Source organism: Sebastes fasciatus, chromosome 4 (genome assembly GCF_043250625.1).
Source record: "Sebastes fasciatus isolate fSebFas1 chromosome 4, fSebFas1.pri, whole genome shotgun sequence".
NCBI lineage: Eukaryota > Metazoa > Chordata > Actinopteri > Perciformes > Sebastidae > Sebastes > Sebastes fasciatus.
Genome location: NC_133798.1, coordinates 1,361,503 through 1,378,615, shown reverse-complemented (window position 1 = coordinate 1,378,615; position 17,113 = coordinate 1,361,503). Strand labels below are relative to the sequence as shown.

General features: G+C 41.4%; 1 protein-coding gene across 13 annotated transcripts in view; it reads left to right on the top strand.

Annotated features, from left to right (window-relative positions):
• The window catches only part of LOC141766908 (uncharacterized), a 155,341-nt gene that overhangs the window by 111,157 nt on the left and 27,071 nt on the right, over window positions 1-17,113 (top strand). For 12 of the 13 annotated variants that reach the window (XM_074634091.1, XM_074634090.1, XM_074634088.1 and 9 more), the window contains 10 exons: window positions 2,639-2,681; window positions 4,082-4,193; window positions 7,540-7,702; window positions 8,360-8,427; window positions 8,886-8,943; window positions 9,701-9,875; window positions 12,924-13,030; window positions 15,967-16,113; window positions 16,199-16,308; window positions 16,431-16,574. In XM_074634091.1, coding sequence (XP_074490192.1) covers window positions 2,639-2,681; window positions 4,082-4,193; window positions 7,540-7,702; window positions 8,360-8,427; window positions 8,886-8,943; window positions 9,701-9,875; window positions 12,924-13,030; window positions 15,967-16,113; window positions 16,199-16,308; window positions 16,431-16,574 — 1,127 coding nt within the window. The remainder of the gene's footprint in view (window positions 1-2,638; window positions 2,682-4,081; window positions 4,194-7,539; window positions 7,703-8,359; window positions 8,428-8,885; window positions 8,944-9,700; window positions 9,876-12,923; window positions 13,031-15,966; window positions 16,114-16,198; window positions 16,309-16,430; window positions 16,575-17,113) is intronic. The other variant, XM_074634079.1, reaches the window with a different exon arrangement.

The window sequence follows — 17,113 nt, the reverse complement described above, 5'->3', positions numbered from 1 at the left end:
GGAGGAGGGAGGGAGTAAGTATGATGAATGTAGATGTAGTCCCGTGTTTCCTCTGTCGGTGTGGTGCCCTGTAACACTGTCCAACAGAACTAGTGCTCACTAAAATGTGTTCACCTCCTCCTGGACCTGCACAGTCAGATGGATAGAAAAGACACTTCCTGCTTCCTGGAAGACAGATCAGCTTTTTACAGCTCAAACTAAAATCACAATCAGAAGCACTTTTGTGGCATTTCCGTTGCTCTTATATAAACATAAAGAAATGTCAGAAAATAGAAATAAAGGAGTGTGTAATGTGAAAATGATGTACATAATCCTACAATATATAACACAATATATGTAGAGAAATATAAGTAAATAATACAAATAATAATAAGAAATGAGGATGCAAGAAATATATACAAATATATATATATATATATATATATCTACACCGATCAGCCATAACATTCAGACCACTGACAGGTGAAGTGAATAACATGGATTATCTGGTTACCATGGCACCTGACAGTGGGGACAGCAGGTGAATATTTTGAACTTTAAACTTTGTGTTGGAAGCAGAAAACATTGGGCCAGCGTAAGGATGTGAGCGACTTTGACGAGGGCCAAATAGAGCTGTCTAGACGACTGGGTCAGAGCATCTCCAGAACTGCAGCTCTTGTGGGATGTTCCCGGTCTGCAGTGGTCAGGACCTACCAAAAGTGGTCCAAGGAAGGAGAACCGGTGAACCGGCGACAGGGTCAGACCCGAGGCTCATTGATGCACGTGTGGAGCGAAGGCTGGCCCGTGTTGTCTGATCCAATAGAAGAGCTACTGGAGCTCAAACTGCTGAAAGAGTTAATGCTGGTTCTGATAGAAAGGTGTCAGAACACACAGTGAGGAGCAGTTTGTTGAGTATGGGGACCGGTCAGGGTGCCCACGCTGACCTAATGTTAGGGCTGATCGGTGAAGCAAGAGAGAGAGAGCGGCGGCGATGGGAACGAGTAACGTTATCAACTTCGACCCAAGCAGGACCTGACCTAATGTTATGGCTGATCGGTGTATATTTACAATATATAACAGATAACCACAGTGCAAATCAGTTCATATGAAATGCTGAAGGGGGATCCATTAAGCGTGTTAAATATAAATGCAGGAATGTTATAAATAAGAACTAAATAAGAATATTTCTTGAAAAACATCAGACGTTTTGTGAACTGTGGAACAGTACAGGAGTGTCTCCTCTGTCAATTTGATCCCCCCCCATCATAACTCTATCCAGAGTTGTGAAATCCTGTCTGAGTATTGCAAACCTGACCTATAAACTATAACCTATAAACGCATCAATCTATTAGTCCGAATGGACTTCCTGGATCATATTTCATGTCTCACTGGAACTTCAACAAAAACAACTCACCCCCACCACAGAGCTGATTCCAGCCCCCCCCCCGTGCATCTCACGGTCTTATCAAGTTCAAGTTTATTGTCATCAGGGAGTCTATTGGATGAAACTCTCAATTAAAAACAAAAATCCAAAGTTGAAATATACATAATAGTGTAAGATTAAGGCTATAAGATATACAGTATAGGGATGTCAAATGTAACAAGATAATAACCCCTTAAAACAAATGTGTTTTAACGCCACTAATTTCTTTAACACGTTAAGGCAAGTTGCAATTTTGAAGTTGTAGCGGGTTCTCATCGGTACCAACCATGTCACACTAGCTGGTCATGAAGGAGGTTAAATAACTCTACAAACTTACGCTACATTTTGAGAGGAAAGACTGTCATGGTCCTTTTCAAAGGGTCCTTTGACCTCTGACCTCCAGATCAGTGAATGTAAATGGGTTCTCTGGGTACCCACGAGTCTCCCCTTTACAGACATGCCCACTTTATGATAATCACATGCAGTTTGGGGCAAGTCATAGTCAAGTCAGCACACTGACACACTGACAGCTGTTGTTGCCTGTTGGACTGCAGTTTGCCATGTTATGATTGGAGCATATTGTTTTATGCTAAATGCAGTACCTGTGAGGGTTTCTGGATCAATATCTGTCATTGTTTTGTGTTGTTCATTGATTTACAATAATAAATATATACATATGTTTGCATAAAGCAGCATATTTGTCCACTCCCATGTTGATAAGAGGATTAAATAAAAATCTCCCTTTAAGGTACATTTAGAACAGATACAAAATGTGAGATTAATTTGCAAATTAATCGTAATAAACTATGGACAATCATGCGATTAATCACAATTAAATATTTGAATTGATTGACATGTAAAAATGATTTGAAAAGATGCCATTGACATGAGTATACTGACCTTGGTCTACTCGTCATTACAGGCCTGATGTTAATCAGATTGTTGGAGGTACTTGTAAATTTCTCTGCCTACTGTTTGTAGCTGTATGGGACGGAAAACATATACATTTTTGTAATTGCTACATGGACAGTTGGTTTCCTGTTGTTGTTTTTCACTACAGGTAATATTCTGGAGTCTTTCCCTCTTTGTTTCCCCTGGTCAACTTTGTGTTAACATCTTTACTCATACTGTATATCAGCACTTTATCACTATACTTGACCTGCCATTTTGCTGGACCAGATTTAATTTGGCTTTATACACTAATCAGATGATGTCTTTCCTCTTTGCTTCCTGTAGGGATGAGCTCATTCCCCAGTAACTCTGGGTCACTGGAATACAGGTAAGAAGGGAAACTGATAAAGCTAAAATGAAGTTACTGTGTTGTTAGACATAGTTATGCTTTTGTCTTTTTACATTCTAAACCACACTCTCTCAGCTGAAGACAACTGCTTTCCAAACATTGAAACAAACTGTAATTCAAGGCATGGTTCCATAATTCGGCTGAGATTTCATTTTACCTCCACAACAGCCGGAGGAAATATGTTTTCAAGTTGTCCGTCTGTCCGTCCGTTCCCGTGAACGCGATATCTCAGGAACCCCTTCAGGGGATTTCTTCACACCTGGCACAAATGTCCACTTGGACTCAAGGATGAACTGATTAAAATTCGGTGGTCAAAGGTCACCGTGACCTCACGTCTGTCCCATTCTGGTGAACGCGATATCTCAGGAACACCTGGAGGGAATTTCATTACATCTGGCACAAACGTCCACTTGGACTCAAGGATGAACCGTAGGCTGTATAGAAGAAGTGGACGTAGTCACCGTGACGTCACCCATTGGTTTGTGGACTACAGTTTTGAAGCCTCAAGTTTGGCATTTCGGCCGTCGCCATCTTGGCTTTTTGGACCCAAGACATCAACCAAAATGTTACATTTAACTTTCATGGACTGAAAACACACTGTTAAAAGGTTAAAGTCCTAAGTTGAAAACAAAGTTGACAACTCTCAGACCGGACAACGCCGTGGTAGTGACCTGTCAATCACAATGTAGCCCCGCCCTAAAGCATCCCCTGCTTTATGGTCTATGTGACTCTAAATGGGACCATCATTTACTAAATGAACATCATGCTGTATTGAAGAAGACTTGAAACTAGAGATTGAGACCATAAACTCATGTTGACAATGTTTACTGAGGTAATAAATCAAGAGAGAAGTAGGATCATTTTCTCATAGACTTCTATACAATCAGACTTCTACAGTAAGAAGGCATAAGTCACCTCCGCATTGGCTTCACATTTCAGACACGGAGGTTGTCGCCTGGGATGAAATGATTAGAGTTTGGTGGGTCAAAGGTCAAGGTCATTGAAATCTCACAAAACACGTTTTGGGCTATAACTCAAGAATTCATGTGCTAATTATGACAATTTCACACAAATGTCTAACTGGATAAAATGATGACGTGATTTTGGACAGACATGGATGTAAACTGTAACTTGACTGGTTGGGGGAGGAATACAACTGCAGGGTGGTAATTCTAGTTTTTAGTGCAGTAATGCAATTTCCACCAGGCCAGTAACTGTAATGGAATTACTTTAAATCAAAATGTAACATGTTGCACTGCTGCATCACTGAGAGAAGTAATGAGATTAAAGTATTCAATTAGATCAAAATGAGCAGACTTCACTCCTCTTTGTTCTGTGTATTAGAGGAAAGTGGCTTCAATGGTGTGTATGTTTGTCAGTATTTCAGAGGAGGAGCCGGGCCCCCTGCGGAGCGACACCGAGGGAAAAGGAGGGCCTAAAATCAGTCGGACGTTCAGCTACCTCCGCAGTAAGATGACCAAGAAAGGCAAGGTGAGAACATCAAGTTACTGCAGAGTGCACACACTAGCAAATCTTCAACTGTGCATGTTCAAAATTCACACTAGAGCTGTGATGGTGTTGATTTATTTTCTCACGCATGTGGTTGTATTGTTATCAGCTGTACAGTCAAGTCAAGTTACATTTATTTACACTGTCCAGTATCACCTGTGTGTGTGAGTGGGTTTTAAATTCCATCGGAGGATATGTCTATCTCCAGAGCCTTGGTTCTGATCAGGACATGCAATACAGCATTCTCACACTAATGGTGAAGGAATGTGTTTGTTTGTGAGTGCAGCTGAGATGCGCACCAACCATTTAGCAGTTTACTGATGTTGTTTGATCAGGCTACAGGAAGCCGTAGCTGCTTCACAATAAAAGCCTTGTAATGGTTTGCCTATGATGGAGACAGTGACTGCTTGGTTTAGATAAGAGGAAAAACACAGTGACTATGTCCCAGCCCCCAGCGTCCACTAACAGTGTGTACGGTGAGAGACTCTGTGGAAAACATGTTGAAGGTCCTCACCATTATCACACACACACACACACACACACACACACACACACACACACACACACACACACAGCAGGATACATCGGTGCAGTCGATCCTGCAACATCAGCAGCAGCTCATAATAGGAAGTTGAAACAGCTCTGTGGTTTCCCTCCAGATGACTTCATACATAACACCTAAAGGTTGACTCTTTAGTGCAGTCAGAACAGAGGGATCTATATTTATCAGTCCTTAAAGCTCTGCTTTGAGAGGGCACATGCACTGAGAGGGTGCATCTCTATGCTAATGAAATAAAGTATTGACTGAGTTCATCTTTGCATGTAAACTATTAATTAAAAATCGATACAGTGTCACAAAACATAAAATTGCGATATTCGATTTTCTTATATATTTTCTTCGACCCCTACGATAAACATGTATTTGAATCACTAACTACTGCTTGGTCAATGACACGTACATACAAAATGCACTTTGGATTGGTGCGTTGTTAGTAGATGATACACAAGCTCAGTCTTCCTTGAAGCTGAAGTAGACAGATTGGAGCAAATATGATTCAAAAGTTATTTTTATAAAACGGTCGCTTAATCCTGACAGTAGTACATGAGACAGGTAATCTGAAAAATATCATGTTCCTCTGTGTCCTCCGGTGTCCTCCGGTGTCCTCCGGTGCTCCTAACAGCATCTACAAGATTTCACAGACTGGAGGAAAACAAGCTGTCAGAGCTGATCTGAGGTCTGCTGTCCAGCTGCCGTCTCTGAGCAGCTGTCAATCACTCGCGAACTCCGACCGGCAAGAACGCCAAGTTCCGGTCACATGACCGGAGCACAGCCAATAGGAACGCTCTCTCTCTGAAATGACCTGTGATTGGTCAAAGTCTCCCGTCACAGGCTAGATGTTCTAAAGCCTGAAAACAGAGCCATGAGGAGGAGCAGAAGTCTAGTTTTCTCTCAGAACACTTGAATTACAATATGCTGAAAGGTTATTATGGAATTTTTGCCCAATGATGCCAAAAATGTACTGCCTACTGAAGCTTTAAACAACTACATTTAAATAGAGATTTGCTCTTTGATTCACTATTATTAATGAATTCAGTCTGATGAGCAGAATGTAGGGCTGAAACTGATCACTGATAAACTGACCACTTGAAGAACTCCGTTCATAAAATAGGTCATCTCTACACAACTCTATTATCGATGCCACAGCCAAATATACAGTACTTGTCATCATGCAATCATTGGGGGCCAATTTGTGATCATGTCTGAATTCAGGTTAGTGTCATGTGAGCTTGTACATTTCATTTACGCATCCCAAATACAACTGATCCCAGGTCCTCCATCATTATATCTCTAGAAGAATATGACCCCTACCCAGCGAACCACAATTAGAACTGAAACAAAATAAAAACTGAAGTGAAACTAAATATTCAAATCACTGAATGAGACAAGAATATTTACCAAGCGAAAATATCCAAAACCACATTAACAACTCATTTAAAGAATAGAAGAAAACAATAAAGAGAAATGTTTCTAAACTTTAATAATCCTACATTTAATGATGCATCATGAAATAGGAATTTTTGTCACCAGATACCAACATACAGTTTTGGGGGTGTATGTCGAAGTGGTGGCTTGAAGATGACAGACAGACAGTGAAAGAGGAACTTTGTGTGTGTGTGTGTGTGTGTGTGTGTGTAGATGTTAGATGCTATAGCTCACTTCCTGATTTGAAAGCAGACCGACGAGCAGCAGCAGCAGCAGCAGCAACAGCAGCAGCAACAGCAACAGCAACAGCAGCAGCTTGTACATAATGACTACAACAAAAAAGACGACAACAGGATGCTCAGACAGAGAAAGAGAGGATTCACACTGAGGATTAGAAGAGGAGAGACAGACAGACGGACGGAGTATAGAGAGACAGACAGACAGACAGACAGACAGACGGAGTATAGAGGGACAGACAGGAGAGAGAAGGAGACAGGAGGACAGTTACAGCCATGCTGAGTAAGAGGTTCAGTCGCTCTGTGAGGTGGAGAGGAGACACTGTGTCGGATGAGGTCACTGTCCACATGTGTCACTTTCCACATGTCAGTATAGATAGAGTAGATGAGAGATTGATTTTTTACTTATGAGTCAACTCAAACTACAGAAAGTGAGTGAACTAGCTAACTTTACCGTTAGCTACCAAGCAACGGAACAGCTGAGTTCTAAGTCAAAGTTATCGCTGATTGCTAGTTCCCAAAACAGATAACCCTCTAACATTGTTAGAATGTTAGCTAAGCTAACTTAGCTAAAAGCTAATGTTTAGTAACGTTAACATTATCACTAAGTGATTCATATTCCCCCCCATATTAGACCATTAAGCAGCTGATTCCATGCCAATCGGGTGTAAAGTAAACAACGTGTTAATGACAAGGAGAAGTGCTCGTCCTAAGTCACATTTCATAATTGGAAAGAGAGATAAGTGGTTGCTGTGTGTGTTCAGTCGTAAGGCAGAAACGTGTCGGTACTTTTGGAAAACGGGGAAAAACATCTGGATAAACAGAAAGGCAATCCAGGCACTCCAAAATATCCAAAATATCAAAACAAGTGCTACGAGGAAGAGAATATTTTATATATTTTATATATTATATATGGTTTATTGATTGTAAAGATAATTTCAAAAAATAAAAAAGGTCTCTAAAATACATTACCTACCCTAGCTTTAAATGAGAATGATAGAAAAGAGCTTGAGTTGAAATGATTTGATGAGACAAAACCAGATATTCACAGCATGTTATTTTCTCTGAATATATTCTGTATTGTTTCTCTCTCTTTTATTGCCTACAGGAGAAGGAGAAGGAAAGGAAAGGAGAGAGGGAGCGAGAGAGTAAAGAGAGAGAAAAGAAGAGTGCCAACGGTCATCTCTTCATCCCAGTCAGTCCGTCTCCTTCCACAGCATGTCAGCACTGCTCCAAACTTCTGCACAATAAGGAAACTTTCCTCTGCAACAGTAAGACTCACTCACACCTCTTTTTCCTTTCTCCTTCCTTCCCTCTTGTTGTCTGAGAGCCAGGCAAGATTTATTTTCTCCTCTGTCTCATCTGACCATTCCCACTCTCTCCTCCCTCCCTCTTTTTATTCCTCCTCCTCTTCCTCTTGTAGTCATTTCCTTATGTAGTTTCACTGTGACGTGTCTTTCTCATTTCCCTTTAACACTTTGTTTCTCACAGTACATATCCACACCCAGTGTCAACACTACAGTCATGGAGTTTGTAGAAAGAACACTTTCATTTCCATCCTGGCAGAAATAAAGCAGAACCTGGTGACATTTGCTCATTTATGAATCTTTCTGATTTCTCTGAAGGAGGAGTCTCTTCTGAAGTCTACCTGTAGGAAAACGTTCATTATTATTATTGATAATTAATAAAGCCAGACTGTCTGCAGCAGCAGTTACTGAGGCCCTCACATCTGTCCATCCACATATTACAAGTGTAGAAGTCAATCTCCAAGTGTCCCATAACTTTGACACTAATGAATGATTTCACTCCTTTTGAACTTCCTGTAGTTGCCTTCGATGATCGTTGATTTCTTTACTGATTTTAAAAATAGAAATCAGGCAGTCGGTAGAAAATGCTTGTTGCTAATGATCATAATGTGTTGTTCATAGACTGTGGCGCCCATGTCCATAAGTGCTGCAGAGAGAGTCTGTCTGTCTGTACAAAGAACAAAACTAAGGTAGGTCTGATATACACTTATTATTATTATTTCTCTAAATGTATGTTTGAATTAATCACTTTTAATTTGACAGAAAAGGTCCAACGTGTAACATACAAAAATAAATAAATATTTATTTATTTATTTATTTATAATCAGTGTCTTCTTGCAGCAGGAAACACAACAACTTAATCCAGACTTAAAGTCCAGATGAAAATTGGTTAAAATAAAATCAGCTTCTTCTTTTTTTTCTTTTTTAAATTGAATTTTTTTTTTTTAAATCCGATCAGTAAAAACAAAACAATGGACCCTTATACATAACAGAGCACATATTAAGTTGGTACCTTTTATTTGGTACAGTATACATACATACATACATACATACTAACATACAGTATATTCTGCTGATCAACGGGAGTCTTAGAACCTTACAATGAACATACTCTGTTACACTCATGTTGACCTGTGTTTGCTTCCAGCAGCAGTCGCTGGTGCCAGAAGCTGTTCCTGGGTCAGCTACTAACATGAGGAGTAAATGTAAGAACACAACAAATACAAATAGCAGACTCTCGTTAAGCAACGAGACAGAAAGTGATGAGTGACCTTCCACCCAGCAGGGCTTGAACTGACTGAGCAGCCTGTTCCTAACTGGACAGACATGGATTCAAATGATTGATTTGATTTTTGGCTCACACTCCACGTGTTGTCTGATTGTTGGAATAAACCTCAACGAACATCAACTCTACCTTGACCATCGTTACCATCATAACTGTTTTTGTTTTTGTTGTTTTCATTGAATCCATCACACAACGGGCCCGTTATCCCACTCCCTAAAGCCCTCCTTTACTTTTACTTTACAGTTCTTATTGACAGAATATGCAAATAGTAACATAATCATCCAGTTTCAATCAGTATGATTCTGCTGCCGTTAGTGTTGAGATGTTAGCACCAGCACCATGTGCAGCTGACCGGATTAATGACGAGCATGTTGATTAGTGAGGAGTGGTCTGGTCCAGTATTGAGGGAGAGCGTTGCAGACGACAGCAACAAAACGGACTGCAATGTAATCCTTCAAGGCAATTGTGCTCCGTCGATGTACGTCCACTAAAAGTGCTTGTTATTACCACTGACAGGCTCCGATTGTCATTATAAGGGAGGGGGGCACAGTATTAGTTTGACTTTGTCAAAGATCTGTTGATAAATGACAAATTTATTTCCTAATAAACCAGGCATGGACGTCTACCTACTACTGGTATAGTAGGTCCTAAATGTGCACTTTGATGTTTCTATCTAGCGACATCTTCAGCATCATCTGTATCATCCACCTCCTCCTCATCGTCACGGGAACGCTGGTCCACAACAACCTCCCCCGACGAGCCGCTTCCTTTAATGTTTCCACGGAGACACCCCAGTATCTTCAACCCACACAGCAACCTGGCCAAGAGCATCTCCACCAGCAACATAGCAGGGTGAGAAACCTCTCTCACACACACACACACACACACACACACACACACACACACACACACACACACACACACACACACACACACAGAACAGACTGACACATTTAGGGTATCCCTATCAAAACCGTTAATGTTATTTATGTATGTTAAAGGGACAGTGTGTAACCATAGATATATATATATACTGTATATATATATATATATATATATATATACTGGAAAAACAAAGTTTGGAAACTTGTGTTTGGTGGATTATTTCTCTGTTGTTACAATGCTAATGGTCATTGTATTTTACATGGTTGGAAAGCCTATTTATTTACCTTTGCAATGATGTCCAACTTGTAAGGATCATGCATTTGTGGGATGAGCAGCACAGCTGATTATGTGGGTAGCGCCCAAGAAAATTTTTCCAAAATGCTCCGTCAATGGTAAACAGTGTATTCTCATAAGGCTACCAGGAAGCCTGCAATGACTGCCCTTCTCCGTCAGGCCCATTGGCGCTGGTGTCGACAACACAGACAATGGAACCTGAATATGTGGGGGAATGTCATGTTCAGTGATGAGTCCAGGTTCTGTCTGCCAAAGTTGGATGGCAGGGTGAAAGTATGGAGACGACGTGGAGAACGCTATGCTGATTGTTGAACGGATGGAGTAACAGCTTTTGGTGGGGGCAGTGTCATGGTGTGGGGGCTGCATCTCCCTCACTGGCAAAACAAGGCTTGTCATCATTGAAGGCCATCTCAATGCAGTGAGATATCAGGATGAGATTCTGCAGCTAGTGGCGATCCCATATCTCCACAATCTGGGACCTAACTTCATCCTCCAAGATGACAACGCTCGCCCCCACAGAGCCAGGGTTATCACAGACTGCCTCCACAATGTGGGAGTAGAGAGAATGGAACGGCCTGCCAAGGGTTCACACCTCAACCCAATTCAACACTTGTAGGATCAGCTTGGGCGTGCTGTACGTGTTAGAGTGACCAACACAACCAATGTTGGTTGAGGAATGGAACGCCATCCCACAGCAACGTGTGACCAGGTTGGTGACCAGCATGAGGAGGAGGTGCCAGGCTGTTGTGGCTGTGTATGGATCTTCCACCGCTACTGAGGCTCCTGACGGTGGATTCAATCAATCAATATGTCTTGTTTGTTCCTTGTTACTGATAGAGAGTTCAATCATCCAATCCACCAAACAACTCAAAACAAGAGTCAACACCAACAGGAGAATACACTGTTTACCATTGATGGAGCATTTTGGCAAATTTTTCTTGGGCGCTCCCCACATAATCAGCTGTGCTGCTCATCCCACAAATGCATGATCCTTACAAGTTGGACATCATTGCGAAGGTAAATAAACAGGCTTTCCAACCATGTAAAATACAATGACAATTAGCATTGTAACAACAGAGAAATAATCCACCAAACACAAGTTTCCAAACTTTGTTTATCCAGTTTATATATATACATATGTAGATGCTGTATTATTTGGATCGTATGTCAAGGTCGCTGCCATGGTGGGAAGGTCAGGACTGAGCTGCTGTTTTTCTGGATAAAAAGCACTACAATATTTCTCAACCAACTTCATTGAGTCGTTTTTTTATTCAAGCGTTTATAATCTACGAGGAGTACTGTAGGCTGGATCCCCCCCACAAAAAAAACTTTTGGTGAAAAACGGTTCAGTAAAGTTACGTTACTGCCTCCAGTTCATGGATCACCGGAGAATTTTTCACATCATCAATATTACAGTATTAAAGATGCAGTAGGTAGAAATGGAGAAAATATTATTAAAACCAGTTATTTTTATGAAACGGTCGCTATATCCTGACAGTATTACATGAGACAGGTAATCTGAAAAAAATCATGTGTCTCTGTGTCCTCCGGTGTCCTCCGGTGTCCTCCGGTGTCCTCCGGTGATCCTAACGGCATCTACAAGATACCCGCTCTTTGGAGCGTCTAGCAGCGATTATAGCCTAGTATCAAAATGTTAAGTAACTGGAGACAAAACTGTCTTTTTCTACTCCTCATAGATCATAAATCCTTGAATATAAAAACAACTCATTGAAATCGGTTGAGAAATGTAGACGTTGTAATGCTTTTTATCCAGTATCGCAGCAACAGGCTGAAGGGGCCAGTGTGGTATCTACGAGAAATACATCTACTGTATGTGTGTAACAATAAGGGGAATCTATTGGCAGAAATTGAATATAATAAGTATGTTTTCTTTAGTGTATATCACCTGAAAATAAGAATGGTTGTGTTTTCGTTAGCTTACAATGAACCGTTTATATCTACATAAGGAGCAGGTCCTCTCCACAGAGTCCTCCATGTTTCTACAGTAGCCCAGAACAGACAAACCAAACTCTGTTAACTTGTCCTGCTTGGGTCGAAGTTGATAACGTTACTCGTTCCTGTCGCCGCCGCTCTCTCTCTCTTGCTTCACCGATCAGCCATAACATTAGGTCAGCGTGGACACCCTGACCGGTCCCCATACTCAACAAACTGCTCCTCACTGTGTGTTCTGACACCTTTCTATCAGAACCAGCATTAACTCTTTCAGCAGTTTGAGCTCCAGTAGCTCTTCTATTGGATCAGACAACACGGGCCAGCCTTCGCTCCACACATGCATCAATGAGCCTCGGGTCTGACCCTGTCGCCGGTTCACCGGTTCTCCTTCCTTGGACCACTTTTGGTAGGTCCTGACCACTGCAGACCGGGAACATCCCACAAGAGCTGCAGTTCTGGAGATGCTCTGACCTGGTTGTCTAGACAGCACTATCTGGTCCTTGTCAAAGTCCCTCACATCTTTACGCTGGACCATTTTTTCTGCTTCTAACACAAAGTTCAAAGTTCAAAATGTTCACTGGCTGTCTAATATACCCCCCCCCCCCCCCCCCCCCACTGCCAGGTGCCATGGTAACCAGATAATTCATGTTAATCACTTCACCTGTCAGTGGTCTGAATGTTATGGCTGACCGGTGTACACTATAGAACTAAAGGTTGTGGTTGTTATCTGTAGAGAGTGAGACCTGTTCATGGCTTTGTTCCTTGTAGGTTAGATGATGTTCCACTGAAAGGCCTGAAGTTTCTGTCCCAGTCCACCGACTCTCTCCATCAGGGGAGCAAAGTCAATGCCTCGACTGAGTCACTCACCGATGAAGGTACCGTCCACTCACACGCACACACAACACACACACACATTGTGAAAACAAGTAGAAGAACTGGTATTTCTGTGTGTCTGACACATGGACTGTATATGTAGATGGGCAACATGTCTCCACTTCCTCCCACTGTACTAAAATGAAGCCAAAATATCCCCAATCTGTCCCGGCTGCTCGATCGGTTCTGCACATGTACAGGCATGGGTACCCAGTAGGGGTGTAGGAAAATATCAGAAAAATCGAATATTGCAATATTATGTTTTGTGATACAGTATTGATTCTCAAAAACATTGAATCCATTTTTAATTAGTAGTTAACATGCAACGATTAACTCGCCAATACTTATATGCAGAGAGATGCTCCCTCTCAAAGTAGAGCTATTATGTTGGATTTTACAGCGACTTTGATAAATACAGATTCAGTAAACGTTTTTTACTCAGACTTTATGCATGCGGTGGTGTGTTCTTTATAGTATGAAAGCTTTCCTAAAAATAGATTAATTAACCCCCTGAGACCGACTTTACTGTCTTTCAGAGGCTGTAGCAGGTTCAGTTCTAGAGCTACAGTGAAGCTACAGACGTCTTCTGAAACTAGAAAACATCATACTAGCTTGTCGGGAAGGAGGCTAAATCGTAATTGTATTCATGTGTGATGATGTTAGTCCCCATAGGAGCCATTTCATTGACCTCCATGTATAAAATGACCAGTGGTGACCTCTAGGATAATCACAGCCTCATGAAACTTTACAGCCACAAACTAGAGACCTAGAGCATTCAGAGGATGGATGGATCAGACTAGAGACCTAGAGCATTCAGAGGATGGATGGATCAGACTAGAGACCTAGAGCATTCAGAGGATGGATGGATCAAACTAGAGACCTAGAGCATTCAGAGGATGGATGGATCAGACTAGAGACCTAGAGCATTCAGAGGATGGATGGCTTGCCTAGCTAGATTGACAATGAGGGGGTTTCTGAGCAGTTTACACAACAGAAGTGCTCGCCATCCAATCACAGAAAAATGCAGAAATCTCCAAATGTCAAAAGTTTTTGATCCCAAATCACAGCATAGCTTTTTCTATGGTGTTCCTCAAGGTCTTGGTGTCTTAATGTGGTATTATGGAGGGATTATTGATCATTTTTATTAATTCTCCAGTGGTAAAAAATGGTTAAATTTAGCACCAAATCTGTGTAACAAATGGTTTCAACCAATGAAACTGCTGCAACAACTTATGAAACATAACAGAGCATGGGGATGACCATCAGATACTGCTATCATCATGTTCTAAACCCTTATACACTTTTATAATTGATTTTAATTAATCAATTCATGTTTATTTCTGATTTATGACTAGAACAACTAGACACACAGTCCTGAGCTGCATCAGACTTATCTATCACACTGTTTTATTATTAATAATAATCATAATAATCATAATCATAATAATAATATTAATAATAATAATAATAATAATAATAACATTACACGAAAACACCCCACAGGAGAATACAGCAGATAACCACATGTTCCCATTCATTTTATAATAGACTTTTGTGTTGTAATAAGTAAATGTGTAAAATATAGCCATCCGTCAACAGGGAAACAAAGTGTCTGTCTACGAGATGGTCTCATGAGACAGCGGCTACTGTGAGCGTGCAACAACTATGATATAATATCTAATGTTTTATTACACAGACTCGTGATTCGTGTTTCAGAAACGTCATCCGCCTGTCTGATATGAACACACACGATGATGCGACAACGCTGGCTTACCAGTAGAGATAGTGCTAAGCTACCTAGCGACAGCAGTCAGTGACTGTATGAACCGTAGACTCCATATAAAGATCTTTATTTACAGATCTTTATGTTTGAAACAGACAATCATGGTTATGGAAAGTTAAAGTTACATGTCCTTTCCACTTTTCTACTCTTCGTACAATTCCAGAGTCTCCGGCTCTGCGACTGCTTCACTCAGAGCAGCTGTCAATCATGATTTCTCACCCCCTTTTTATAGCATCAAATAACTCCTTATAACCAAACTTCTCACAAAAAGAAGACTTGAACAAACATCAGCGTTATCAGAACTACCTAAAATGACAGAAACCATCTTTGGGAAAAATGTATTTGACGTGTAATTTGACTTTTTAGTTTGGTTCATGTCCCATCTGCTAACATGGAGGAGGCGGGGCTTATGAGCTATACTGCAGCCAGCCACCAGGGGGCCATCCAGATGTTTTGGCTTCACTTTTGGGGAGCTGTCATGTCGTCCATCTTTATATACAGGCTATTGGTGCCTTCAAATGAAACTGGTGAGCTTGTGTTTACAACACCAGAAGTCGTGTACACGATATGCTCGGCGTTCAAGTGGTTAAGTGGTGAGAACACCGCTGCTAAGCAACAGCAATATTAACGTTACTGTCGGCGTCTAGAAGCCACAGAGGCTCACAATTTAGCAAGCAAGCAAGTTGGTAACATATGGCAGGAAATGCAAAGATATGATGACAGAGGAGAAAGATGAGGCCATTAGGAATATCAACACTTTCCTCAGACATATTATAGAATTACAAAGAAAAACAATATACCACTAAAACTACAATATATTAACTTATTATGCACCGAAAAATGAACTTCCATAACTTCCACCATTACAACATGAAAAAAAACGTCACAAGTCGTGAACTCGGAAATTTCAGAAACTTTCAGAAACTTTCCACTTCCGAGGTCGTGAATACGACATGAGGGGGGCGTTCATGTGGGCCCAACTCATAAACACGGTAAACACAACCCCATCTGAAGGCACCGTATGTTCTGACACAGCTGATCAACAGAAAATTGTGTCTCTGATGTTGCCCTTCTGATTCTTCTCTCTGTCTGTGTGTGTGTGTGTGTGTGTGTGTGTGTGTGTGTGTGTGTGCGTGTGCGTGTGCGTGTGCGAAGGTACTGAGATGATGGACAGTCAGCTGATGGGAGAGTTTGAGTGTGACATGAAAGACCTGGAAGCTGATTCTTGGAGCGGCACAATGGACAAGAAGTTCTTGAAAATGTTGAAGAAAGATGAAATCAAGAAACAAGACGTCATCTACGGTACGATATGTTACAACTGCTTTTGGAAGGAAGATAAACGGTCCGTGTAAATACATGTGGAGATAAGAGTCCTGTCACTCCACAGAGTTGTACCAGACGGAGTTCCACCATGTGAGGACACTGAAGATCATGTCTGAAGTGTACTACAAAGGCCTTCAGAAGGAGCTGCAGCTCGACACTCACACTCTGGACAAGGTGATGAATGTGCTGAGGAGTGGTTTCACCTATGGACATACTGTACATACAAACAATACTATTAAGAAAACCATTATTAAAATACGCACATTAAGGACTAGTCTATTGATCATTTTCTGTAGATTTTCCCTGTTTTGGACGACCTGTTGGACACACACACACATCTCCTCACCCTGCTCCTGGAGAGAAAGAGAGCGTCATCAACTGGAGGACAAAACAACAGCAGCTTCCTCATCTGCAGCATCGGGGACGTCCTGCTCAGCCAGGTGAGCCTGAAGGAGAGGATGAAACATAATAGACTCTTGTGATAAGTTTAGACATAAAGGTTTTAAGGATTTATGAGTTTGTTTGACTCCCAGAGCGATCAGAAGGTAGAGAGACCGTTTCATTGGAGCACTCTGCTGTTAATTGTACCTGCATTATTTTTAAAAAGTTGTTCTTCTCTTCTTATTGAAAATGACTGAAGAGATCAATAATTGGTCGTCTGTCTGTCTAGTTTTTACGGTGTGTCCTTCACCGTCGGCTCTAGTCTGCCCGTGTCTGAGGCTTTTCAGCAGATTCAGCATGTTGATTGGCTCTGATTGGCTGTTCAGCTTAAACCAATCAGTGCACGAGAAGAGAAAGGGCCTTAAAGGCCCAGACACACCAAGCCGTCATCAGAGAACTAGCGGTGATGAAGGACGACTGTTGCATAGCCTCACGTTACCTTTGTCTTGGCCGACAAGTTGCCCTTGAGAACACCGCAAAGACAGCAGCTGACGGCCAGTCAGCACATACGTTCTGCTCCTGGTGAGAGCAGAACACT